The 26,429-nt window shown below is 41.7% G+C and overlaps 1 protein-coding gene across 1 annotated transcript in view; it reads left to right on the top strand.

Annotated features, from left to right (window-relative positions):
- The window catches only part of ALDH1L2 (aldehyde dehydrogenase 1 family member L2), a 58,950-nt gene that overhangs the window by 3,143 nt on the left and 29,378 nt on the right, over window positions 1-26,429 (top strand). The window contains exons 2-10 of the mRNA XM_052640595.1: window positions 8,326-8,470; window positions 9,791-10,025; window positions 12,014-12,179; window positions 16,543-16,644; window positions 16,846-16,935; window positions 19,451-19,585; window positions 20,680-20,805; window positions 21,577-21,668; window positions 25,626-25,773. Coding sequence (XP_052496555.1) covers window positions 8,326-8,470; window positions 9,791-10,025; window positions 12,014-12,179; window positions 16,543-16,644; window positions 16,846-16,935; window positions 19,451-19,585; window positions 20,680-20,805; window positions 21,577-21,668; window positions 25,626-25,773 — 1,239 coding nt within the window. The remainder of the gene's footprint in view (window positions 1-8,325; window positions 8,471-9,790; window positions 10,026-12,013; window positions 12,180-16,542; window positions 16,645-16,845; window positions 16,936-19,450; window positions 19,586-20,679; window positions 20,806-21,576; window positions 21,669-25,625; window positions 25,774-26,429) is intronic.

Genomic DNA, 26,429 nt, shown 5'->3' with positions numbered 1-26,429 from the left:
TAAATACCATTGCTCTAGGACTTTATATGTACCAGGCACTGTAATAAATGCTTTGCATATACTCATTTAGTCTTCATAACATCTCAGTGAGGTAAGTAATATTAATATGCCCATTTTACAAAGCAGGAAACTGAGATGCAGAGAAGTTAAAAAACTTTTTCAGAGACTCATAGCCAAAAAGGAAGGAAAAAAAAAGAAGAGATAAATAGTCCCTGCTTTCAAAGAGTTCATAGATTACTAGGACAAATGATTAAACTTGCCTTTAGGTAAAGAATAATAATGGAATGGAAATACAAATGGGGAATAAAATATGAAAAGGCATTCAACCAAACTAGGACAGGGACTCTTCTGGTTGCCTTTAGCGTAGGAATCCCAAACAAAAATGCCCACAGAGGCCACCCAGATAAGACGAATGAAGCATTTGGGCTGGACTGAGTAAACCACGTTCAGAGTTGAAGGACAGCATCCCCTGGTCCACTCCAGCTGACCATTGCCACTTGGGAATGTTGATCATGGTTGACAAGCCTCCTGATTTTTAAAGATAAGTCAGAAATTCAGCCTGCTAATGTAAAACCTCCCAAAAATCTTATCACACTTCTTTTACAAATGCTCTGTGGGCCAAATATAATCCTCTTGTCAGGCCACCAATTTGCAGCCCCTATCCGTGCAACAGGGGGCTTCCCTGATAGTTCGATTGTTAAAGAATCCTCCTGCAATGCAGGAGACCCTGGTCAATTCCTGGGTCAGGAAGATCACCTGGAGAAGGGATAGGCTACCCAATCCAGTATTCTTGGGCTTCCCTGGTGGCTCAGCTGGTAAAAAAATCCTCCTGCAACGTGGGAGACCTGGGTTCTATCTCTGGGTCTGTCCCCTGGAGACAGGAAAGGCCACTCACTCCAGTATTCTGGCTTGGAGAATTCCACAGACTGTACAGTCCATGGGGTCACAAAGAGTCAGACATGACTGAGCGACTTTCACTTCACTTCACCATGCAATAGTCCTGTACAGATGTGAGAGCTGGATAATGAAGAAGGCTGAGTGCCCCAAAATTGATGATTTTGACCTATGGTGCTTGAGAAGATTCTTGAGAGTCCTCTGGACAGTAAGATTAATTCAGTCAATCCTAAAGGAAATCAACCCTGAATATTCATTGGAAGGACTGTTGCTGAAGCTCTAATACTTTGGCCACTTGATGCCAAGAGCTGACTCTTTGGAAAAGACCCTGGTGCTGGGAAATATTGAGGGCAGGAGGAGAAGGAGAAGACAGAGGATGAGATGGTTGGATGGCATCACTGATTCAATGGACATGAGTTTGACCAAACTCCATGAGATAGGGAAGGACAGGGAAGCCTGGTGTGCTGCAGTCCTTGGGATCGCAAAGGGTTGGGCATGATTGAGAGACTGAACAACAACAGGAACCACACACTGTGCCCAGAGCATGGCAAATGCCCAGAATATGCTTCTTGAACAGGTCTTGCACACCGTCAGGCATAATGTGGGAAACCACGTGCCAGATAGTCCCTTAAGAGTTAGGTATCTCACGGTCTCAGAAAAATTTATTTTGTTTTATTCTTTTGTGTAAAAGGTCCTTTCCCATTATCATCGGAAAAACTGCCAGTTCTCTCAATTTCTAACATAGGCAGCTTTGACTTTATTTTACACCCTGCTCAAATGTTTTTATTAAGAAGGGCTTTGGATTAGCTCAGACTCTTAGGACTGTGCCTTTAAGTTTTCTGTAGAAGATTGTGTTTTTTTCCAACCATTAGAGTATAATGAGTTCATATTAACTTGCTTCCCAAGAGTTTCACCAAGATGTGGATAGTCTCAGGAATGCAATATTTCATATTAATAGTTTAAGAAGCAAAAGCCCTATACCCTGCAAAAGGCTCTTCTAATGCAGAAGATTATCTCAAGGGAATTGCAGGGTAATAGCACTTATCACCCAGATTTAGAAATACTGTGGATCACTTTATGCCCCCTTCTTCTTTCTCACCAAGGTAACAGATTCTGCTGGTCTCCCTATTTTTATTTTAAGGATTTTATTTTAAGAGTAGAGGTCATCCATTGCCTTTAAAAAATGTGAACCTCTGCTCTGTATCCCAGTTTTGCTGACAACACTATACATTGATACCATACTTCCTTGTTATAAAGTCAAACTTCTGTGGTACATCCTCTCATGCTTCTGCAAATCCTAATAAATTCTGACTATGACAAACAAACAAAACAGGCACTGACAGTATCTCAAAGAATGTCCTCTGGTCACCAGCCTTCACCCTTTAACAAATGATAACTGTCTCCCATGACAGGACCACCATGGTAATCCATTAGAAAGTCTGATGAAACTGTATCCCATAATTGGCCTGTCAAACTATTGCCAAATTTTTCTTTAAAAAAAAAAAAAAAAAGATGGGAGGAGGAAGACCATCAACACAGGAAAGCAATAGAAGTACATCTGCTGAAGTGAAATAGATCTGAGTTTGAATCCTGCCTTTACTCCTTATTATTATTATTATCTGTGGCCAGGTTACTTAACTTCCCTGAGCCCTGTTTTCTCATTTATAAAATGGATCACAGTGAGTCTTAATTATGTATGATAAGGATTTGATACATTTTTTAAATTAGTGAAAGAGGTTCAATAGAGTGCCTGTCTCATGGTACACTCCCATAGGAAAGGTTCATTATCATCATTTTTATTTACCTGGGTATTACTTGTAGTATACTAGCTGACATTTCAGTTCAGTTCAGTTCAGTCGCTCAGTCATGTCCGACTCTTTGCGACCCCATGGACTGCAGCACGCCCTGTCCATCACCAACTTCTGGAGTTTACTCAAACTCATGTCCATCGAGTTGGTGATGCCATCCAACCATCTGATCCTTTGTCGTCCCATTCTCCTCCTGCCTTCAGTCATTCCCAGCATCAGGGTCTTTTCCAAGGAGTCAGTTCTTCACATCAGGCCGCCAAAGTATTGGAGTTTCAGCTTCAGCAAGAGTCTTTCCGATGAATATTCAGGACTGATTTCTTTTAGGATTGACTGGTTTGATCTTCTTGCAGTCCAAGGGACTCTCAAGAGTCTTCTCCAACACCACAGTTCAAAAGCATCAATTCTTTGGTGCTCAGCTTTCTTTATAGTCCAACTCTCATATCCATACATGACTACTGGAAAAACCATAGCTTTGATTAGACAGACCTTTGTTGGCAAAGTAATGTCTCTGCTTTTTAATATGCTGTCTAGGTTGGTCATAGCTTTCTTCAAAGGAGCAATCGTCTTTTGATTTCATGGCTGCAGTCACCATCTGCAGTGATTTTGGAGCCCAAGAAAATAAAGTCTCTCACTGTTTCCACATCTATTTGCTATGAAATGATGGGACTGGATGCCATGATCTTCATTTTTTGAATGTTGAATTTGAAGCCAGGTTTTTCACTCTCCTCTTCACTTTCATCAAGAGGCTGTTTAGATTATATTCACTTTCTACCATAAGGGTGGTGTCATCTGCATATCTGAGGTTATTGATATTTCTCCCAGCAATCTTGATTTCAGCTTGTGTTTCATCCAGCCTGGCATTTCACATGATGTACTCTGCATTTAAGTTAAATAAGCAGGGTGACAATATACAGCCTTGACGTACTCCTTTGCCTATTTGGTACCAGTCTGTTGTCCCATGTCCAGTTCTAACTTGCTTCTTGACCTGCATACAGATTTCTCAAGAGGCAGGTCAGGTGATCTGGCATTCCCATCTCTTTCAGAATTTTCCACAGTTTGTTGTGATCCACACAGTCAAAGGTTTTGGTATATTCAATAAGGCAGAAGCAGATGTTTTTCTGGAACTCCCTTGCTTTTTCGATGACTCAGCAGATGTTGGCAATTTGATCTCTGGTTCCTCTGCCTTTTCTAAATCCAGCTTGAACTTCTGGAAGTTCACAGTTCATGTACTGTTGAAGTTCGTTTGGAGAATTTTGAGCATTACTTTGTTAGCGTGTGAGATGAGTGCAACTGTGAGGTAGTCTGAGCATTCTTTGGCATTGCCTTTCTTTGGAATTGGAATGAAAACTGACTTTTTCCAGTCCTGTGGCCACTGCTGAATTTTCCAAATTTGCTGACATATTGAGTGCAGCACTTTCATAGCATCATCTTTTAGGATTTGAAATAGCTCACCTGGAATTCCATCACCTCCACTAGCTTTGTTTGTAGTGATGTTTCCTAAGGCCCACTTGACTTCACATTCCAGGATGTCTGGCTCTAGGCGAGTGATCACATTGTCGTGGTTATCTGAGTCATGAAGATCTTTTTTGTATAGTTCTTCTGTATAGTTCACATTTTTTGAGCATTTACTATTGCCACACATGGCACATTGCCACATTACAGGCTTTATCCCACTAAATCCTTATGACAATAATAATAGTAACTTATAGGATAAGTTACTATTATTATTCAGATTTTAATTGATACCCGACAGCTGGTGTTATAGAAGAACAATGGCACTGATGTGATAACTGGGTTAGAATCTCAGAGCTACCACTTAGTAGTGATTGGACTCCAGGCTGTATCTTAATTTCTCTGTTTTAATTTCTTCATCTGTGCTAAGTTGCTTCAGTCATGTCTGACTCTTGGTGACTGTTGCCTGCCAGGCTCCTCTGCCCATGAGATTCTCCAGGCAAGAATACTGGAGTGTGTTGCCATTCCCTTCTCCACTTCATCTGTAAAACAGCTTATTAATGCCTGTCTCTGAGAGTCACTGGGCAATCAAAATAAACATATATTAAATACCTGGCACACCCCAGGGTCTCATTAAAATGTTTGCTATTACTTCCACCGCTTCTTTCTGACCCAGACTCCCCAGGGCAGACACATTTTGGAGGGATGGACACACACTCTAAAACACCAGAGATTTGCTGATTTGCATATGCCTGTCAGTCAATGGAGAGCTTGTTAAAATGCAGCTTCCTTGGCTAATATAGTGCAGAGACAGGGTCCAAACTTCCTCATATGCTTTTGAGTTAATGCCAAATTCCTGAGGGTCTGACTCAGTAGATCAGGGGTGGGACCCAGGAAACCACATTTTTAATATTTCCTCCCAGATAATTCTGCCAACACGGACTGTCAGTCCTCAGATCATACTTGGAGAAATAAGGCTAAAGTAAAACATCCCAGGACAGCTGTTTAGAATTATACTAACTCACTATAAACACTTAAAATCATTAACTGAAATTTTCTCACTGTTAGAAACTTGCCTTTATAGTCTCAGTTTTACCACTAAGCTCAGAAAGTGTTTCAGTGAATGTAGAATTTCCAGAGATACTGACATGGTTTCTTTAAGCACTTTCTGGCAGACTGTTGATTTAGGAATTGAAATCCCAATAACGAGATGACAGCTGGGGACACACTACATTTGAGTCAGCTCATCCTCATGGCCCTTGATTGTTTTTTACGACTAATATTTAGGACATCTTAAAATATTTGGCATTGGTAATGGTGTGAGGTAAAAGCCAAATTTTGTAAGATAGCAAGCACATTGGTTCTGTATCAAGCAACAGCATTAATTATAGGATCTGAAAATAGAGTTATTTACCAAACATTTTGAGTTTTTGAATGAGAGGAAATGAAATAGTTATGTGTTATCTGTAGGCAAATTGAGCTGTTCTTACAGAGTAAATCTGTCTGTCTGTAAGAATCTGTTAGATGTTGAAGCTTTAGGCTCTTTGGGGATAGAAACTTTGACTGGCCCTTGAAAGGAATTTTTAAACCCAAACCCTAATTGATTAATTATGAGCTCACAGGGAAGGTGTGAACTTGCATGCGTTTAAGTTCATGCCTAAAAAGGGATGCCATTTATGCCCTTAGTAAAGTGAATTCCCCATATAAGGGATGTCATGTGATATTTCTACAGAATCTAAAAAGAAATGATACAAATTAATGTATTTACGAAGCAGAAACAGACAATGAACTTATGGTTGCCAGGAGGGAAGAATGAGGAGAAGACAGGCTAGTTAAGGAGTTTGGGATCTACATATACATACTGCTATATGTTAAATGAATAACCGACGAAATCCTACTGTGTAGCACAGGGAACTCCGCTCAGTGTGACAACCTGGATGGGAGGGGAGTTTGGGGGAGAATGGATAGATGTATATGTATGGCTGAGTCCCTTTTCTGTTCACCTGAAACTATCACAACTCTGTTAATTGGCTATATTCTGATATAAAATAAAAAGTTAAAATAAATTTTTTAATTAAAAAAAATTAAACCAATAAATAAATAAAATAGGAAATAAGGGAAAATTAAGTTTCTTATAGTCAGATTTTAACAGTGAGGCTTTGCTAATTTAGAATGACTTTCTGGAACGTTAATGAATCCCATTCAAACTGAAGGAAAAATGTTCTATGTCCAAATCCTGTGGAGCTGAATTCTAACATGGTGGAATGAAAGATGGAAAGAACTCTGGGGAGCTGGGGTTGGTTCTTTGCCAAAATGGGATTCACATAGGAGGTCATGACTCTCTGATTACCGTCCCTTTATGCACAATCCTGCATCCAGCCCGCTTCACCTGGTGACTCTCTTCACCATCTTAACAATCGCCACGTCGACACATTACCTTAAGCTTCGTGGAAAGACTTCCTCTTGGGAGAATTTACAAAAGGTATAATTGCTTAGAGACAGTCCTTAAAAACTTTAACTCCTTTAGTGCCATTCTTATCTATATGATGTTTATATTTATTGACAATCAGTGTATTTTTGTGCATTAGTGCAGTGTTCTAAAAAGAAGGTAGACTAACACAACACTGTAAAGCAATTATACTCCAATTTCTTTTTTTAATTTGAAAAAAACAGAAGTTGGAAGAGATGGGCAGTGCTGGCTCATTTTATGTTTAAATACATACGTGGGCCTTGGAATCTGACAGCCCTGGATTCAAGTCCCACCTTTGCCTTGTTTTGCCAGTATGACCTTGGTGATAAACTAGATTTTTCTAAGGCTTGATTTCTTCATTCATAAAATGATACAAAATGAGGGATAAGAAAACAGGATAGTTGTGAAGATTAAATGAATGAAATAATGGGCAGACCTCAATTTCTTCTCTGAAACCTGTGGGGCCAAATGTGTTTGGGGTTCAGAGTTATTCACATTTAATAGAGTTAGTATGGTACATGGAAACCTACATGCACTTTATAGCAGGGTCTGGGGTAGTATCTGTAACTAAGCACACTGATTGATTTTCTCTGCAGCAAAACATACTAAAGACTATAAACAGTATTGTCAGTTCAGTCAAGTTTGAAGCCAAATGATTTTGTGTTAATTTATAAGACATCTTCAAAGGCTATAAAAAACATTTTATTAGATCAATCCAGATCTTGAGACCAAATGAGTTTAGATTACTTACCAAGAATTTTGGAATTCTGGACTATGTGAAAAAATATAGAATTGTCTACTATGTGGCAAAACCTTTAAAACATTATTAAAGCTTTTACTTAAACAGTGCTGTGTGTCAGACACTGCTTTAAGCCTAATACATATTGTCATCTACTTCAATCAGAATTGTGTAAGTTGGTGTTATTTGCATTTTATAGATGAGAAAAAAAGGCAAATAAAAGTTAGTTACTTGCTTGAGGTCACACAACTAATAAGGGATGGGTGGCACTAGGTTTTGACCCCTATATTTTACTAGATGTTAATTCTTGGCTTTATTTTTTGGAGGTGAGAGATGATTCAGCCCTTATTTCTAAATTGTGGGGCATAAAAACATTGTTTTATTGAGGTAGATCTTGCTGAGAACTACACTTTTTTTAACTATGAAACTTGGGCTTATTTGTTAACATCTGGTTTCATTTTATCAAGGAGTTGAAATACCTTGTAAAAATATATGCAATCTCAATGATTATAGTGAATAATCACGTGAGCAAAAGCAAAGGGAAAATGAGGAATACTTAGGTGTGAAATTGCAGCATGTAGCATGTAGTCTGAGTTCAGTGTATGTCAATAAATATTTTACTTTGTAAACCTTTAAGCCTTGTGTAGCCCTTACCATCTGGTATTATTGAGAAAAGATTATTTATTATCCATGTATCTTCTATCTATACTAATGTTGTTGTTTAGTCGCTAATGCATATCTGACTTTTTTGTGACCCCATGGACTGTAACCTGCCAGGCTTCTCTGTCCATGGGATTTCCCAAGCAAGAATACTGGAGTAGGTTGCCGTTTCCTTCTCCAGGGGATCTTCTCCACCCAGGGATCAGACCTGTGTCTCCTGCACTGCAGGCAGATTCTTTACTATGGAGCCGCCAGGGAAACCCATCCATACTAATATCTGTCACTACTGAATTGTTTCACAGATTTGTTTCAAAAACAAGCTGAAAGTGGCACTTATTGGTCAGAGCCTCTTTGGACAGGAGGTCTATAGTCATCTCTGCAAAGAAGGCCACCGAGTTGTGGGAGTGTTCACAGTTCCAGACAAAGATGGAAAAGCTGACCCACTTGGTGAGTGTATCTTGGAGCAACTGGATCATGGATTCTGCACTAGGCCTTCTCGGGCCGAGTCAATTTGTATGGTGGGTACAGACTCAAACATCCTCCCTTCTCTTGTGGGCCTCAAGACAAAGATGCAGGCCCCTGTTGTACTGAGTTTCTCCACTTAACAATGTGGTGATCATCAGGTCCATCAGAGGAATTTCCAAGCGTATGTTTTTCCTGAGCTATGCTTGTGACTTTCCAAAGGTTCTATAAGACATGTAGAATAATGTCTGATGCAGAGGTGCCAACACAAATGCAAGGAAGCCCACATCCAATAATAGCAATTGATGTGGGCTTATAAAGAACACATTTATCTCAGAACAAATTATAACGATGGCTGCTTGACTCTTAACAGTAGGTAAAGAAAATAGCCATCCCCAAAGCAAACCTACAGTGTGATTCTGATTTGCTCACTTTAGTTATGTTGAACGAAAGGGCAAGAAACAGATATTAGGTTCATTTTTTTGGTAAGATGGTACAGAAAACCCGAATGAGCTTTTTGGTCAACCTGATAGAAACAGTCTACAGGTAGAGAATAAGGACTATTATCTAGAAACCTTGGCTTGTGACTTGAATCTTTATAAATCACTGGTGTGATGCAATATATTGGTTGGGAAATAATATCTATGATAACTCTGAATTTTTTTTTTCTTGAAAGAAGCAGCTCTGGTGTTTATTCTAGTTTCTGTTACTGGGAGAATTGGATAAAGGCAGTCAGAAGGTACAAACTCCCAATTATGAGTAAGGAGTAGGGATATAATGTCGGAGAAGGCAATGGCAACCCACTCCAGTACTCTTGCCTGGAAAATCCCATGAGCAGAGGAGCCTGGTAAACTGCAGTCCACGGGGTCGCACAGAGTCGGACACGACTGAAGCGACACAGCAGCAGCAGGGATATAATGTCCAACCTGACAAATATAATGAACACTGCTGTATGTTACATATGAAAGTTGTTAAGAGGGTAAATCCAAAGCATTATCATCATAATAAAAATTTTTTTCTACTTCCTTTATTTTGTATGTATATAAGATGAAGAATGTTTACTAAGCTTACTGTGATAATCATTTTCATGATGTATGTCAGTCAAATCATTATGCTGTACACCTTAAACTTATACAGTGGGGCTTAAAGCAGCTACCTTTGGCCATAAGATGGTCAGAATCTAAATTGTTCTTCATCATGTTTTATTTGTAGATGTTTCATGAAATTACAATGTGCGAACTCATAGTAATACAAAATTATGGCCCAAACTTTTTTGATGAAAATAATCTTCTCTTTCATGCTCAGCATTGGCTGCAGAGAAAAATGGGACCCCTGTGTTCAAGTTCCCTAGATGGAGAGTCAAGGGCAAGACCATAAAGGAGGTGGCGGAGGCCTACAGATCCGTGGGTGCTGAGCTCAACGTACTTCCCTTCTGCACACAATTCATCCCCATGGATGTAATTGACGGCCCAAAGCATGGTTCCATCGTTTATCACCCGTCTATCCTTCCCAGGCACAGAGGAGCTTCTGCTATCAACTGGTGAGATTTTTCTTTAAATAACCAAGATGGGCCCATTTCTATTGCCTGTAATCTTTCTGTTTTTAACCTAGGTGATCAAGGAACTAGGTATGCTTGAACAATTGTGAGGTCCTGATTGCATGAACTCCCTGAGATCTTGAGGTACTGCATAAGCCAGAACAGCATTCCCAAGAATCTTCTATGACCTATTGGCTCCACTGGATGTAACTAGGTATTGAGCAAGCAAAGGTCCTGTGTTCAGACGAGTCTGGTTTATGCTGGATTTCTGTTTCTCAGAACCTAGAGAATTTAATATGTGCTTTCATGTGAGCATGCTAATATCCAAGGGAGAATGTGAGTACAAAGTGTTCCTCAATTTATTTGGCCATAGAGCTTTTTTTGCAGAGTATCTCAGGTACATTTCAAGAAATGCTGAATTACCTGAAATTATCTTTCTCATGGTCTGTCTTCCCCCATTCAAGGTTAAGTTTCTTGAGGGGAGAAAGGACTATGGTCTAACGTTTTTACTGCCATAAGGCCCAGGTTCAAGAACTCTGCCTGCTACTGCCCAGTATCATAGGTACACTATCCTGTGGGTCAAGGTGGGCCTTTCTCATCATCCCTACCATCTCTCCTTTACCTGCATAACCCCCAGCTCTCTCTCAGGGTCAAGTTATCATATAGGCAGAAAATCTACCCTTGGTTTAAATGTGGTGAAAAACATTTAATTATATTGGGCTGGCCAAAAATGTCATTCAGATGTTTCTATAGCATACTGTGGAAAAACCCATATGAACTTTTTGCCCAACCCAATGTTTCAAGACTGATTACATGAATTGATTTCTTTTTGGCTCTTGTAAATAGTACTATAGTGAATATCTTTGTATTCAAACGTACTTTTTTTTTTTTCTCATTTCACATTGCTGCCATGTGTAGAATCATTGACTCAAAGTATATGAATATTTTTAAGGCTCTTGATAACACAGTGCCAATTAGTTCCTCAAGATTTCTGAAATGAGTAGTTGATTGATTGGTCAGTTGACTGAGTTGGTCTTCTTGGCTAGTAGCTCAGAGAGGCAACAATGATTTCAGTGAAGAGTATGGCTGACCTCACTTCATACTCTGTCTATATTAGCCTGCTTTCTGATATGCTTTTATATATGTATTCCCATCTATCTGGTTTATTGTATATACTATAAGGCCTGTGTGTGTCCGTGCTAAGTTGCTTCAGTCGTGTCTGATTCTTTGTGACTCTATGGACTGTAGCCCTCCAGGCTCCTCTGTCCATGGGATTCTCCAGGCAAGAATACTAGAGTGGGTTGCCATGACTCTCTCCAGGGACTCTTCCAGACCCAGGGATTGAGCCTGAGTCTCTCATGTCTCCTGCACTGGCAGGCAGGTTCTCTACCACTAGCGCCACCTGGGAAGCCATAAGGTCTGTAGGGTCAGTATTTCCTCTTAGGCTAAATTTATAGAACACATAATACAATTAGTTGAATTAATCCACCCTCTTTTACTATTATTTGTTTATAGACAATCTAATTCCAGCTCTAAGTGATGCCTATACCTGAATTATACAACCTAAGTTCAACATCAGTTCTCCTTTCAACACGGCACTGACTATCCTCTGTTTTATCTTCCATGATCGTATTCTGCCTAATACAGGGTCCGGTGCAGTGTGGGAACTGGACCCTGCTGGGCAAAATTACTTGATGTTGCAATAGAAAGCCAACACCTGGGAGTCGGTGAGACATAGTACTGATGGTCTCTGATGCCTTGTCATTACTATGTGTTAATAAGAAAGATTACAGAGATGGGGATGTATAAAATCACAGCGCCATTAAGTTCTCCTTTTTATGAATGCTGATATCGCCTGGCCCTGCTGTAATTTTCACAGAAGCTTCATTCACTGTCTATTTTCCACTGTAACCACATTGTACTTTCATGTTACTAATTCACCTTATGATACAGTTAACCAATGTGTTACATTGCAACTCTTCTTTTCACAGGACTCTAATCATGGGAGATAAGAAAGCTGGGTTTTCTGTTTTCTGGGCTGATGATGGTTTAGACACAGGACCCATCCTTCTCCAGAGGTCGTGTGATGTGGAGCCCAATGATACCGTAGATGCTCTTTATAATCGATTTCTTTTTCCAGAAGGAATCAAGGCCATGGTCAGTACAATTATGCCATCACAGAGAACCTAGTAAACCTTTAAAGTTTTGGCAATGTTTCTCTTTTATTGAGGATTTGCTCCTATGAATTTTTACTAAAAATAAGTATGAAAAACAAAATTAGATTTTATTACATTTACTAATAGGATGGTATATTGAGGGAGGAAATCAGAACTTCAGAATTTCTTATTCTGTGACGCTGACTTATTCTTCTGAGGACAGTGATCAACTGGATAAAGTAGTCATCAAATTTCATTTATTTGACCACTTATTTGGATCTCCATCCTGTTTATAATGACTAATTGTAAAGAAGTAGCAGAATCTGAAGAAATTTTGCTATGCAATTTTGACTTCCTTCAAAAACATTTAAAATCAGTCTATGTAATAGGGCAAAATTTGACACTGCTTTATTTGTTCAGGTATGCTCTGAATTAAAAACTCAAAACATGTACATCACAAAGAAGTGATATATTAACCTGTAAAAACATTGAAAGATAATTTCAGTACCATTTAATGTTTTCTAGTGTTTGATATGGTAGAAGTACAGCACAGAGGTGGACAATAAGATGGTATAAAACAGCAGCCATTGATTTAGGAGAGAGGAGAGCAGTATTTTGCTTGTCAACATTTAATGATTAAGGGGGTGCTTTCCTAGTAGCTCAGATGCTAAAGCATCTGCCTGAAATGCAGGAGACTTGGGTTTGATCCCTGGGTTGGGAAGATCCCCTGGAGAAGGAAATGGCAACCCACTCCAATATTCTTGCCTGGAGAATCCCACGGACAGAGGAGCCTGGGTGGCTACAATGCATGGGGTCACAAAGAGTTGGACACGACTGAGTGACTGACGCAATGATTAAGAGAGTAGTTCTTGCTCTACCATTTGTTTGTTGTATAGTAGGCAAGTCATTTAGCCCCTTTAGCCTTGGTTTCCTCATCTATAAAATGTGGACACTACTGCCTGACTTACAAGGTTGTTGTTGTGAAAATTAAATGACATTTGTGTAAAGCATCTGGCATGCAGTAGGTGCTCAAAATGATTATTATAATCAAAGTAGTAGTCTGTGTGGCCAGTAGCATTTGTGCAAACCTGGATTATGGACAGAAATAGGTGGAATGAATGAGCTTAGCTTGAACCTGTCCCACGTGGCTCCCTCCACATGCTCTTGAGGAGGTTGGAGTACTTAGCTGTGAGTACTTAGAGAGAAAACTGAGAACATGAGCTCACATAAGTCTCCCAGTGAAGGACACAGGCTCTCAACTCAAGGTAAAAATAAATGGTGCACAGAAGGGAACACAGGACACATCCCAAAGGCAATCAGACTCATGGACAGACTTTAATTTTTTTTTATTCCAGGTGTCCTAAACTATAAATCCAGGTGAATTCCTTAAACATAACTATGTATTATTTTCTAGAATCATCATGATGAGCAGAAGTAACCCGCAATGACTTATTTTACAATTATCTTCCTAATATTTCCATTGAAAAAGCAAGATTGAAATGTGTTTAAATAAAGGAGTCATGTTTAAAAGTGTGGGCTGGATATTGGCAGTAAATAGATCTAGAGACAGACCCTTCTCTCACACCTACCAGCTGTCTCTCTTGCTGCTGCTGTTGCTAAGTCACTTCAGTCGTGGCTGACTCTGTGCAACCCCATAGATGGCAGCCCCACAGACTCCCCCATCCCTGGGATCCTTCAGGCAAGAACACTGGAGTGGGTTGCCATTTCCTTCTCCAGTGCATGAAAGTGAAAAGTGAAAGTGAAGTTGCTCAGTTGTGTCTGATTCTTAGCGACCACATGAACTGCAGCCTACCAGGCTCCTCCATCCATGGGATTTTCCAGGCAAGAGTACTGGAGTGGGTCGCCAGTGCCTTCTCCTCTGTGATCTTGAGCTAGTTGCTTTTTCTCAAGCTAATTGCCTGAGGCTTTTTGCAACCTCATATGTAAAACAAGACTGATAATATCCACCTTGTAGGACTTGTGTGATGTTAGTTAGTCACTCAGTCATGTCCGACTCTTTGTGACCCCATGGATTGTAGCTGACCAGGCTCTCCTGTCCATGGCATTCTCCAGGCAAGAATACTGGAGTGGATTTCCATTTCCTTCTTCTAGGATTGAACCCAGGTCTCCTGCATTGCAGGCAGATTCTTTACTCTCTGAACCACCAAGGGGTATTTTACATAAAGAAGCTAACCCATGTGTGTGTGTGTGTTAAGTTGCTTCAGTTGTGTACGATTCTTTGCAACCCTTTGGACTGCAGCCCACCAGACTCCTCTGTCCATGAGATTTGCCAGGCAAATATCCTGGAGTGGGTTGCCATTTCCTATTCCAGGAGATCTTCCCTACCTGGAGACTGAACCTGAGTCTCTTATGCCTCTTGCATTGGCAAGCAGGCAGATTCTTTACCACTAGCGCCACCTTTGAGAGAGTCAATTCCTAGGCAGGTTGATAAGAAGTCTGGGGGTCCCCAAGGAGAGAGGGGTCTGGAATTCTCAAGGAGGAGGAAAGGACAAACTTTTCTTCCTCTACATTCCTTAGGATTATATAACAGTAATGTATCCTGCTTAAGGACAGTTTCTGGAAAAAACCTTCTGGCTAATCCTGTTATCTTAAAATGTAAATTATGGGAGTGGGTCTAGTAAGGTCTTTACAACCTCCAGACATTCTTTTGATTCACTGTAATAACTAATTAACAAGTATATAACTCCATTGCTAACACTAGCGAGGGGGCACTCTTTCTGCCGCCTTCTGATGTCTTTGTCAGAAGCTTTCTCTATCTCTTTTATACTTTAATAAAACTTTATTACACAAAAGCTCTGAGTGACCAAGCCTCGTCTCTGGCCCCGGATTGAATTCTTCTCCTTCGGAGGCCAAGAATCCCAGCATCTTTCATGGTTCAGTAACAACCTTTCATCTTTGGGGCTCGTCCGGGATTCTTCAGGACAAGGTAAGGATGCTTGGAGCTCTAGTTCTTTGTTCTCCTAGCGAACACGTTTTCTGCTGTACTTTACTAACTCTACAGTATGCTTGTGTGAATGAATGACATGCCTTGAACAAAGCAAGTGAGGAGGAGCCTTCTTCTGCGGTTCTGCAGTGACCTCATATGGCTTATGGCAGAAACCTGTCAGGGGTTTATACCGACCTGCCAATGCCAAGAGGCACCCAATGTCTCCTTTGGGGACCGACCAGAAATGGGCAAAGCATGTGGACCGAACTCTCCTTTCTCGGTCAAACTTTCCAGTTTCTTTGACCATTTCATAACTCCTTGGGAATTAGAACTACTAACCTATTTGTCAGATCATAGACTTTCAAGGGACTTGTGATCTATGCTGTTACTGTGTACTGTTACTTAAGACCCCAACTTGGATTGGTAGTCAGGAAGCGCCTAGCTTTGCTAGGAGTCGAAAGTTCAGAAGCTAGGTGGAGCTCTAGCCCCAAGAGCATCTCTGAGGTTAAAGGTTACTCAGATTGGAAGTGCAATGGGTTTCTTCCTTAGTAATGCTAGCTCTTAGTGGACCAGAGGAGGCTTTCCAGTGGCTTTTGTCCCAACTCCTTAGATATTCTTTCTGTGGAGTCTGTGGGAATGAAATGGAAGGACTGGCCCTAATAACTCAAGGACAAAAATCAATTTTTCCTCACTGGCCAGTCCTTCACCATCTCTTTTGCTATTGCTTATACTGGTGTGGTGATGCTTGAAAGGAACATCTCAGCTTTATGTTCATACTGGTCTTATTGTGGTCAGGAATATACTCAGGGTCGTGCACAGGCACTTGGGTGACGAATGTTTCCCCCAGCAGTCTTAGCTTGGGAGGCATTCCAGAAGGTTACTGACTGCACCTCAGGTGACATCAGAGGCAAGCAAGGTTTTAATGGTGAGGAGCTGGACATCAGTCTGGGATGCCATCAGGTCTACCCCTGGTGCCTCTCTGCCCTGCCTCGGTGGTGGAACCGGGAGGGAAGAATACAGTGGCTGCATCGGTAAGGGACAGACTAAGTCCAACCAAGGAAGGGAAGCTTTGGTGTAAGGTTTGTCTACACCCCCATGTAGATCAGTGAGGGACGCCCCCGGTAGAGAGACGGCGCTGGTTGCTTCTTTCTCTCTTACAGGTGGGGGCTAACAATTCCAGACCCCTAGCTCCTCCTTGAGAACCCCTGACCCCTCTCTCCTTGGGGACCCCCGGACTTCTTATCAACCTGCCTAGGAATTGACTCTCTCACCTGGGAAGCCCCACCTAACACACTGCCTGGTACAATTATGGATTCAAAGAAATTTTATCAAAGTCTGACTCTCTGGACAGATTTATATATAGTAATTCTATTAAACAGAAACTTCAGTTAAACACCGGTAACATGTTTGGCTTTAGGTGGAAGCTGTCCAACTTATAGCTGATGGTAAAGCTCCTCGCATTCCCCAGTCAGAAGAAGAAGCAACGTATGAAGGTATCCAGAAAAAGGAAAATGCTGAGGTATTTATATCAACTCAGTTATGCTTCTCAGAATTCACTGTCCCCCACCTTTGAGCAGTTCTCAGTGTACCATTTCCTCAATGAAAGGAAGATCTCCAAGCCACCTGCCCCATCCCTACCCATGTCTGCCACTGATGGAGAGACGTGTCTCTATTGCCTTTGAGACTTGAGAAGTTCAACCTGTGCTTTGCGCATTCCTAGATCTCTTGGAATCAGTCTGCTGAAGCTTTACATAACTGGATCCGAGGTCATGATAAAGTCCCTGGAGCTTGGGCAGAGATAAATGGACAGGTATGTTCTAGGGCCCAGTGTTTTCTTTCAGCATGTGACCTTTGTAAGAGGCATTACTCATGAGTTGAGGCTTCCCCTGGTTCTTCCTTTGCTTGTGAGGAGAGTTTGTGTTCTAGGTACATGTGACCAACTAAAGGAGTTTAGGTACACGTGGCCAGCTAAAAGAGCCTAGGTGCACATGGTCATGTGGTGCATTTTTTACTTCGCACATATGGAGCCTTTGATGTGCAGCAGACACTAGGCACAGCCTCTGCTCTCAGGGAGACTGTAGTTTTATGGAGAAAGCAGGGAAATGAATAAGCACTCACAAGGCAGTAAGACAAATGCTGTAACTGAGGTCCAGCCTCAGGTATCTTAGGAAAGCCTTCCTAGAAAAGTTGTTTGGCTTGCACTTCAAGAAGAGGTCAACAAGTAGAGAATGAGACACAGAGTTAAAGACCCAGAGGTAGGAGAGCATGTTACCCGGACAGGAACTTGCAGTAGAGTTCAGAGAAGCTGGGGCCTCAGATGTGAGGAGTGAGAGTGAGAGCACGGGGAAGAGATGCTGCAGGGGCGGTGCGCAGGGGTAGGGGCAGGGGCAGGGACAGGAAAAGCCTTCTGATACCTGGGGAAACTCTGCTCAACTCAGCTTCTCAAGCTTCGCCTCCTCTAGGAAGTCTCCTGACCTCATTCTCCCAGCCTGGTGGGACTGGGCATCCCTTTTCTCCTTTCCAGTAATGCCCTGCCTAGCTCTGACTCAGCATATTGTCTATTGTAAGCATTTCTTTATGTATCTATCCCTCTGCCCACCACAGACTGGGAGCCCCTCAAGGGCAATGGCATCATGCTGTTGTCTTGACAGTCTCAGTCCTTCAGCTGGGTCCTCAGTGCATATTAGATATCAATAAAACTATGTGGGATCAGTGAAGAACCAAAGGTGGAAGTCCAGTGCCATGGATAAGAGTATGGAATTGGAGAGTACTACGCTAAGTGAAATAAATCAGAGAAAGACAAATGCCGTCTGATATCACTTATATACGGAATCTAAAAAATACAACAAAGTAGTGAATACAACAAGAAAGAAACAGACTCCAAATATAGAGAACAAACTAGTGGTTACCAGTGGGGAGAGGGAAGCGGGCAGGAGCAAGACAGGAATAGGGAATTGAGAGGTACAAATTATTATGTGTAAATTAAGCTACAAGTATATACTGTACAACATAGAGATTACAGCCAATATTTTATAATAACTATAAATGAAGTATAGAAATTGTGAAATCACTATTGTACACCTGTAACTTATATAATATTGTACATCAACTATACTTCAATAAAACATTTTATCATGGACATCCTTATACAAATGTACTCTTGATTACATGGGGAATATTGGATATACATCTTGGACTACAGTGACATCATATAGCATATGAATATATTTTATCACAATTGATAATGCCTTGTTTTTCAAAGCATTTATACTCACAGACACACCAAAAGTATGGGATCTGAAGCCAGAATGTTTCCAGTAAAATTCTGGCATTGCCACTATTTGTTGTATAACCATGGGCAGGTTACTTAACCATTGAGTACCTTGGTTTCCTTATTGCAGAATGAGACTAATAATAGTGCCTCCTTCATTGGTTTGGAGTTGTTGTAAAGATGCAATGAGTTAAGACATGTTAATTCATCTAAGCACTTAGACCCCACATAGAATAAATATTCAATAAATATTAAATAATAGAGTTGTCAATAAATGGTAGCTGATGACCACAGAATTATAAGAGGTGGCAGAGTGGTAAAGAATCCGCCTACCAATGCAGAAGATGTAAGGGACACAGGTTCAGTCCTTGGGTTGGTAAGATGCCCTGGAGGTGAAAATGGCAACTCACTCCTGTACTCTTGCCTGGGAAATCCCATGGACAGAGGAGCCTGGCAGGCTACAGTCCATGAGGTCACAGAGAGGCAGACACGACTGAGGGGCTGAGCACACATGCAAGCATAGAATTAAAGTAACGACTATCATGACAATAGCAATCAATTAATATCCAGTTCTCTTGGTTACAGTCTGGATCCAGTCTTGTTTCCATGAGCTGACCCACAACGCTTCCTGTACCTCCCATCACACATTCCACTGCAATGCAATAGTCTGTTTACTACTCTGCACCTGCCTCCCTGCGCCCACATCAATACCTCCACTTCCCACAAAAACTCTACCTTCAGGCTGCAAAGTCTGTGAGAGCTGTCATGTCATTCACCTTTGCATCAGTGCAAATAAATGATGCATGTATACTTGCATCCCCTGGATGTGGGGCGTTTTTCAACTCTTCAGTCATACCCTCACAGACTGTCTCTTGCCTTGTGTCATTCCGATAGGTGCTTGATATAGTCTCTTACGCTGGCAGTAGGAGGTCTCTCATTCGGGCATAAATGAGAATGTCAGCTGCTTTTTTTTGCAGGGCATGCTGCTTTCATAGACCCTTATAAACAGCCTTCATTTCCTCCTTTCACAACTTGGGTTTGGTCTCTTTACTAGGTGGTCACTTTCTACGGCTCATCATTGCTGAATAGCTCCGTCCCTCCTGGAGAACCACTGGAAATTAAAGGTGCTGAGAAGCCTGGTCTTGTTACCAAAAATGGACTTGTTCTTTTTGGTAACGATGGAAAAGCAGTGAGTGTTCAATAGGGTTACCTATAAAATCACTTTGGTGGTTTCCTTCAATTACCCAAGCTCTTGAGGGAGTCTGGCAGGGCAGACTCCCAGGACAGTCTGGCTGTGTAGTGGGATATAGGAGGTTTAAGATGTCTGTGGCCCACTTCTCTCTGGGGATGAGCTGGCTTTATGTGCCTTGATTGAGAACCAGGCATCTCGGGATGGACCCACCAGACCTGCACGGCCTGCTCTGTGATACAGTAGAAAGAGCTTAGCGTTTGGTCAGGAGCCAGGGTGTGAATCCCTGCTCTGTCGCTTTCGGTTGTGAGCAGGATGCCTCTCCCCTCTGAGGCTCCATTTCTCCGTCTACAGAACAGAGAGTGTGATCTGGTCTGGGAGGATCAGGTGGTGTGAGCCTCCTCAGATGGTCCTCCCTTTGCCAATAGGGAGATGCCCATCTGCACTGCCTGCACGTGGGAGCATGAACTCTGACCCTCAGTGGGCTCTTGGGCAGGTGCCCAGTGAGCAAAACAAAAGGGAATTTGCAGCTCACAGATACCTTCTCCTGGCTCACAGGATACATCAGTTACAAAGATTGTAGGCCTCAGAGTCCAGCTTGTCCTGGGTTGTAACCTCAGCTCTGTTACTTGCTGTGAGGCACTGGGCAAATTACTAAACCTCACTGAGCCTTCATTTGCTTATCAGTAAAATGGGGATAATAAGGACACCTGCATCTATCAGGATTTAGGAGACTGAATAAGATACTCAGCATATACGTACTTAGCACTGTGCCTGCTGCAGACTAAGAGTTCAGAAGATGGCAGTAGAGGCAGGAATAGTGCTATTAGCAGCAGTGGTAGTCGTTGTCAGCTTTAGAACCAATACCTGTATCCAAGTGTCAATTTTAGGGGTGCTTATCATCCTCTCTGCTGCCATAACTGAAATACCATTTCAGCCCTTTTATACACAGTAGATAGTGCTTTCAATCCATATTTTCATATTTGCCAAATAAGCTGGTCCTTATACTCACATAAGATGCTTTCTCACACCAATCTCACTTTTGAATTGTCCTAATTCTCAGTTTTTTCGCTTGTTTTGTTGTTATTTTACAGCTGATGGTGAGAAATCTGCAGTTTGAAGATGGAAAAATGATTCCTGCCTCTCAGTACTTTTCATCGGGTGAGATGTCAGTGGTGGAACTCACAGCTGAAGAGGTGAAGGTGGCAGAGACCATCAAGGTGAACACGTGAAGTTTTTAATGTTCCTTGTCTTGCAACAATTCTTGTAACCATTTTTGTAACTCATACCATTAATCTTCAAAGGAGTTGGGATGGAACTTTTATTTCCTCTTTTTTTGTATTAGCTGCAAAAGGAAATCAATGCCAAAATTTATATGCACATTTATTTCTCATTCATATAAGTAATCCAAGGCAGTTCTAGGTTTGCATGGGGGTAAAGTGGGAATATGAGGGCTAGGGGTAGAGTCAAGCAGGAACCCAGGCTCTGCTATCTTTAAGGACCCGCTGGGTGTTATCTCCATCCCAGACAGCCAAGAAGAGCAAAAGAGCACAGAAAACCGTGTGACAAAGGTTTTTCATGGGCCACGATTGAGAGTGTTATTGTTGTTTAGTCGCTGAGTCATGTCTGACTCTTTTGCAACCCCATGGACTGTAGCCCGCCAGGCTCCTCTGTCCATGGGACTTCCCAGGCAGGAATGCTGGAGCGGGTTGCCATTTCCTTCTCCAGGGGATCTTCCCAATCCAGAGATCGAACCCACATCTCCTGCATTGGCAGGTGGATCTTTTTAACCACTGAGCCACTAGGGAAGCAAGATTGACAGTACAGGTCACTTATATTCATATTCACTGGCTAGAAGTTGGTCAAACGGCCCTCTCTAATTGAAGAGATGCTGAGACATGTAAAGAAGTAGGTTTAGTGAGAAGCTAGCTACTCTCTGCCAGTGTTCTACATGGCAGCTCCCTCATAAAAGTTTCCCTCATGTCATGTAGGTCATCTGGGCTGGAATTTTAAGCAATGTCCCTGCTATTGAAGATTCAACAGACTTCTTTAAATCTGGAGCAAGATCAATGGATGTTGCCAGGTAAAACCACCACCTCAGTGACTCACACTCCTGCACCAGGGATTTTCACTTTGACCTTGAAAATCGAATCTAAATCCTTTGTACTAGATGTCATCACTCTATCATACCCATCTATTATATTTCTCTTTCCTTCATCTTTCTTTGCTTGTTTCCATGGTCAAATACATGTATTTGTTCTCTTTTCTTTGTTGCTAACTAGGAGTGTTTTCATATTGACTATACACCTAGAAAACCACCCTACTAATTGTTTATTTCACTTAAAAATATGTCTTCATATTTCTTAGCCTATTCTCCTCCAATTCGAATTGGGAGGCTCTAAGTGAGAATGTTACAATATGCAGCCTTGACGTACTCCTTTTCCTATTGGGAACCAGTCTGTTGTTCCATGTCCAGTTCTAACTGTTGCTTCCTGACCTGCATACAGATCTCTCAAGAGGCAGGTTAGGTGGTCTGGGATTCCCATCTCTTTCAGAATTTTCCACAGTTTATTGTGATCCACACAGTCAAAGGCTTTGGCATAGTCAATAAAGCAGAAATAGATGTTTTTCTGGAACTCTCTTGCTTTTTCCATGATCCAGTGGATTTTGGCAATTTTATCTCTGATTCTTCTGCCTTTTCTAAAACCAGCTTGAACATCAGGGAGTTCGCGGTTCACGTATTACTGAAGCCTGGCTTGGAGAATTTTGAGCATTACTTTACTAGCGTGTGAGATGAGTGCAATTGTGCAGTAGTTTGAGCATTCTTTTGCATTGCCTTTCTTTGGAATTGGAATGAAAACTGACCTTTTCCAGTCCTGTGGCCACTGCTGAGTTTTCCAAATTTCCTGGCATATTGTGTGCAGCACTTTCACAGCATCATCTTTCAGGATTTGAAACAGCTCAACTGGAATTCCATCACCTCCACTAGCTTTGTTCGTAGTGATGCTTTCTAAGGCCCACTTGACTATGCAGAGTACATCATGAGAAACGCTGGACTGGAAGAAACACAAGCTGGAATCAAGATTGCCGGGAGAAATATCAATAACCTCAGATATGCAGATGACACCACCCTTATGGCAGAAAGTGAAGAGGAGCTAAAGAGTCTCTTGATGAAAGTGAAACAGGAGAGCGAAAAAGTTGGCTTAAAGCTCAACATTCAGAAAACAAAGATCATGGCATCCGGTCCCATCACTTCATGGGAAATAGATGGGGAAACAGTGGAAACAGTGTCAGACTTTATTTTTTTGGGCTCCAAAATCATTGCAGATGGTGATTGCAGCCATGAAATTAAAAGACGCTTACTCCTTGGAAGAAAAGTTATGACCAACCTAGATAGTATATTCAAAAGCAGAGACATTACTTTGCCGACTAAGGTCCATCTAGTCAAGGCAATGGTTTTTCCTGTGGTCATGTATGGATGTGAGAGTTGGACTGTGAAGAAGGCTGAGTGCCAAAGAATTGATGCTTTTGAACTGTGGTGTTGGAGAAGACTCTTGAGAGTCCCTTGGACTGCAAGGAGATCCAACCAGTCCATTCTGAAGGAGATCAACCCTGGGATTTCTTTGGAAGGAATGATGCTAAAGCTGAAACTCCAGTACTTTGGCCACCTCATTGGAAGAGTTGACTCCTTGGAAAAGACTCTGATGCTGGGAGGGATTGGGGGCAGGAGGAGAAGGGGACGACCCAGGATGAGATGGCTGGATGGCATCATGGACTCGATGGACGTGAGTCTGAGTGAACTCCGGGAGATGGTGATGAACAGGGAGGCCTGGCATGCTGCGATTCATGGGGTCGCAAAGAGTCGGACACGACTGAGCAACTGAACTGAACTGAAGTGAGAATGTTAATCGGAATTTTCCTATATAATTGCATCTAAAAGGATACCTAACATTGATTATGCTTACCCCAAATCTTTTTTCCTAACTCCCCAATTTACCCAGTATGGTATATCTAGAATGAGGATTATCAGACTTCTTGCAAGAGTAAGAGTAGTCACTCTATAGTCAGAATTTCTCTGCAGAAGTTTGCAATAGGTAGAAAGGGCTAGAGGACTAGAAAGCCGCCCAATGGCATGAAGAGCAGACCAGGATCCTAATAGTGGAGAATCTTGTAGAGGTGCTTTTCCTTTCAGGGCCACTGTATGGCTATTTACTAAATAAACAAGGTAAAAGTCTTCATGTCGACAAAGCAAGTGTTCTTGATGAATATTCTGTTCACGTATTCATTCTTGTATTTTTTAAAATAATTTTTATTGAAGTATAGTTAACTTTCAGTGCTATTTTCTGCTATATAGCAAAGTGAATCAGTTACACATTGTTGACTAAAAAATAAAGTCGCACCCTGAAAGTAGAGTTATTTTATTTGGTGGGGATGTTTAGGACACCGAGCCCAGGAGACAGCATCTCAGTAGCTCTGAGAAAACTGCTCCAAGGAGGCACGAGGGGAAGTCTGGCTATGTACAAGTTTGCCACAAAGGGAGCAGGCCACCTGAACATCAAAACTCAGGTATCCGAGCTAAGGAATTTAGCATTCTGTGTATGGAGAGATTGGAGAAGGCAATGGCACCCCATTCCAGTACTCTTGCCTGGAGAATCCCAGGGACGGGGGAGGCTGGTGGGCTGCCGTCTATGGGGTCACAGAGTCGGACACGACTGAAGCAACTTAGCAGTAGCAGTGTGGAGAGATGCAAGCCTCTGGGCTCACTGCTTTCATTCCTTCATATGCACCTCAGCTACCTAGGCACAATCCTGTTTCCCTGTTCACCTTGCTTCTTGCGTTCCCCCAGCTCCTCAGCAATCACCATAGGGGTTGGTAGCATCTGCTGGATCTCAGTTTGGGGAGCCCTTATTCACATTTGGAGGCCAGAAATTGCTGATGGCTATGACATTTTTTGTTTATTAAAATGGCAGGAGATATGTTCATTTCACACATACACATATATTCACTCTTGTTTAGATTTTATACTCATATAGGTCACTATGGAGCATTGGGCAGAGTTCCTTGTGCTATACAGTAGGTTCTTCTTATTAGTTATCTATCTTATATAGACGTGTGTGTGTATACACTCAGTTGTGTCCAACTCTTTGTGGCCCCATAGATGGTAGCCCACCAGGCTCCTCTGTCCACAGAATTTTCCAGGCAAGAATACTGGAGTGGGTTGCCGTTTTGTATTCCAGGGGATCTTCCTGACCCAGGGACAAGCCCACGTCTCCTGCATCTCCTGCACTGGCAGGCAGATTCTTTACTAACTGCACTACCTGGGGAGGTTCTGTTTAGTACCCACCGTAGCCATGTGGGCTTTCCTGGTGGCTCAGAGGGTAAAGAATCCACCTGCAGTGTAGGAGATGAGGGGTCGATCCCTGGGTTGGGAAGATCCCCTGAAGAAGGGAATGGCTACCCACTCCAGTATTCTTGCCTGGAGAATTCCATGGATGGAGGAGCCTGGCAGGCTACAGTCCACGGGGTCCCAAACAGTTGAACACAACTGGGCAACTAAAATGTTCACTTAGCCATGTAATACAAACAAATGTTTGTTTTATTCTTACACCAGATCCAGAGAAAATCGTCTATGATGTGACTTTAGTCTCTCATAATTATCACAGTTCAGAAATTTTCTTTATTTCTTATTCCTGGAGTACTTTTGAAAGGATAGAGACTGATTTTATGTGCCCTTTATCACCTGCTTGTGTGCTGTGCTTAGTCGCTCAGTGAAGAGTTGTGTCCAACTCTTCTCTTGAAAGTAATGAAAATATCTTTGCTTCAGTTTCTTGTATTTAAAAAAACTGCCACTGTCTTTGGAGAAAGCTTTAACATTTTTTTCTCTCAATCTTATTAATTTCTCTCACTAATGTAGACGATCTCATGGACTATAAATTAGTATGTGACATAAGTCCTACCTCAAAGCAACCTAAATGTAATCATACAGTCCTCTAAACTCTTGAGAAAAATGTCAGTAACGTGAGCTGGTTCTTCTTTTCAGACTGGTTGAAGAGATAAGACAGAAGTGTGGAGGGCTTCAGTTACAGAATGAGGATGTTTATCTGGCCACCAAATTCGAAGACTTCATCCAAAAAGTCGTGAGGAAGCTGAGAGGAGAGGATCAGGAAGCGGAGCTAGTGGTGGATTATGTGAGCCTGTCCACGGTGTTGAGAATCCACAGGGTTAAGACCTTCACGCTAGAGAAGACTGCTGTGCCTCTCACCCATTTGCTTTTCATTTACAACTTTCTTAAATGACAGACAGTTTTGAGATTATAATTCAGATACCATACATTTCACCTTTTAAAAAATGTACAATTCATTGTATATTCATTGCGTTGAGCAACCATGACCACGATCTGATTATGGAACATTTTTTTTACCGCCCCCCTCCCCGAAGAAACTCCATATCCACTGGCATTCATTCTCTGCTCTCCTCTTCTGGGCCCTGGCACCAGGAAACCACCAATTTACTTTCTGTTTCTATGGATTTGCCTATTTGAGACATTTCATACACGTGGAATTAGGCGATAAGTGGCCTTTTGCAGCTGGTTTCTTTCACTCAGCATAATGTGTTCAAGGTTCATCGACATTCTAGAGTAGATTATCACTTTATTCCTTTTCCTGGCCAAGCAATAGTCCATCGTGTGAATAACTATGTTTTATTTATCCTTTCCTTGGTTGGTGTACATTTGAGTTGTTTCTGCTTTTTGGTTATTATAAATTATGCTGCTATGAAAATTCACATAGGGTTGGCCAAAAAGTTCGTTTGTGTTTTTGGTAAGATGTAACAGAAAAACTTGAAT

The sequence above is a fragment of the Budorcas taxicolor genome, chromosome 5 (genome assembly GCF_023091745.1).
Source record: "Budorcas taxicolor isolate Tak-1 chromosome 5, Takin1.1, whole genome shotgun sequence".
NCBI lineage: Eukaryota > Metazoa > Chordata > Mammalia > Artiodactyla > Bovidae > Budorcas > Budorcas taxicolor.
Note: the sequence above shows the minus strand (reverse complement) of the source record. Positions and strands in the feature narration are given on the sequence as shown.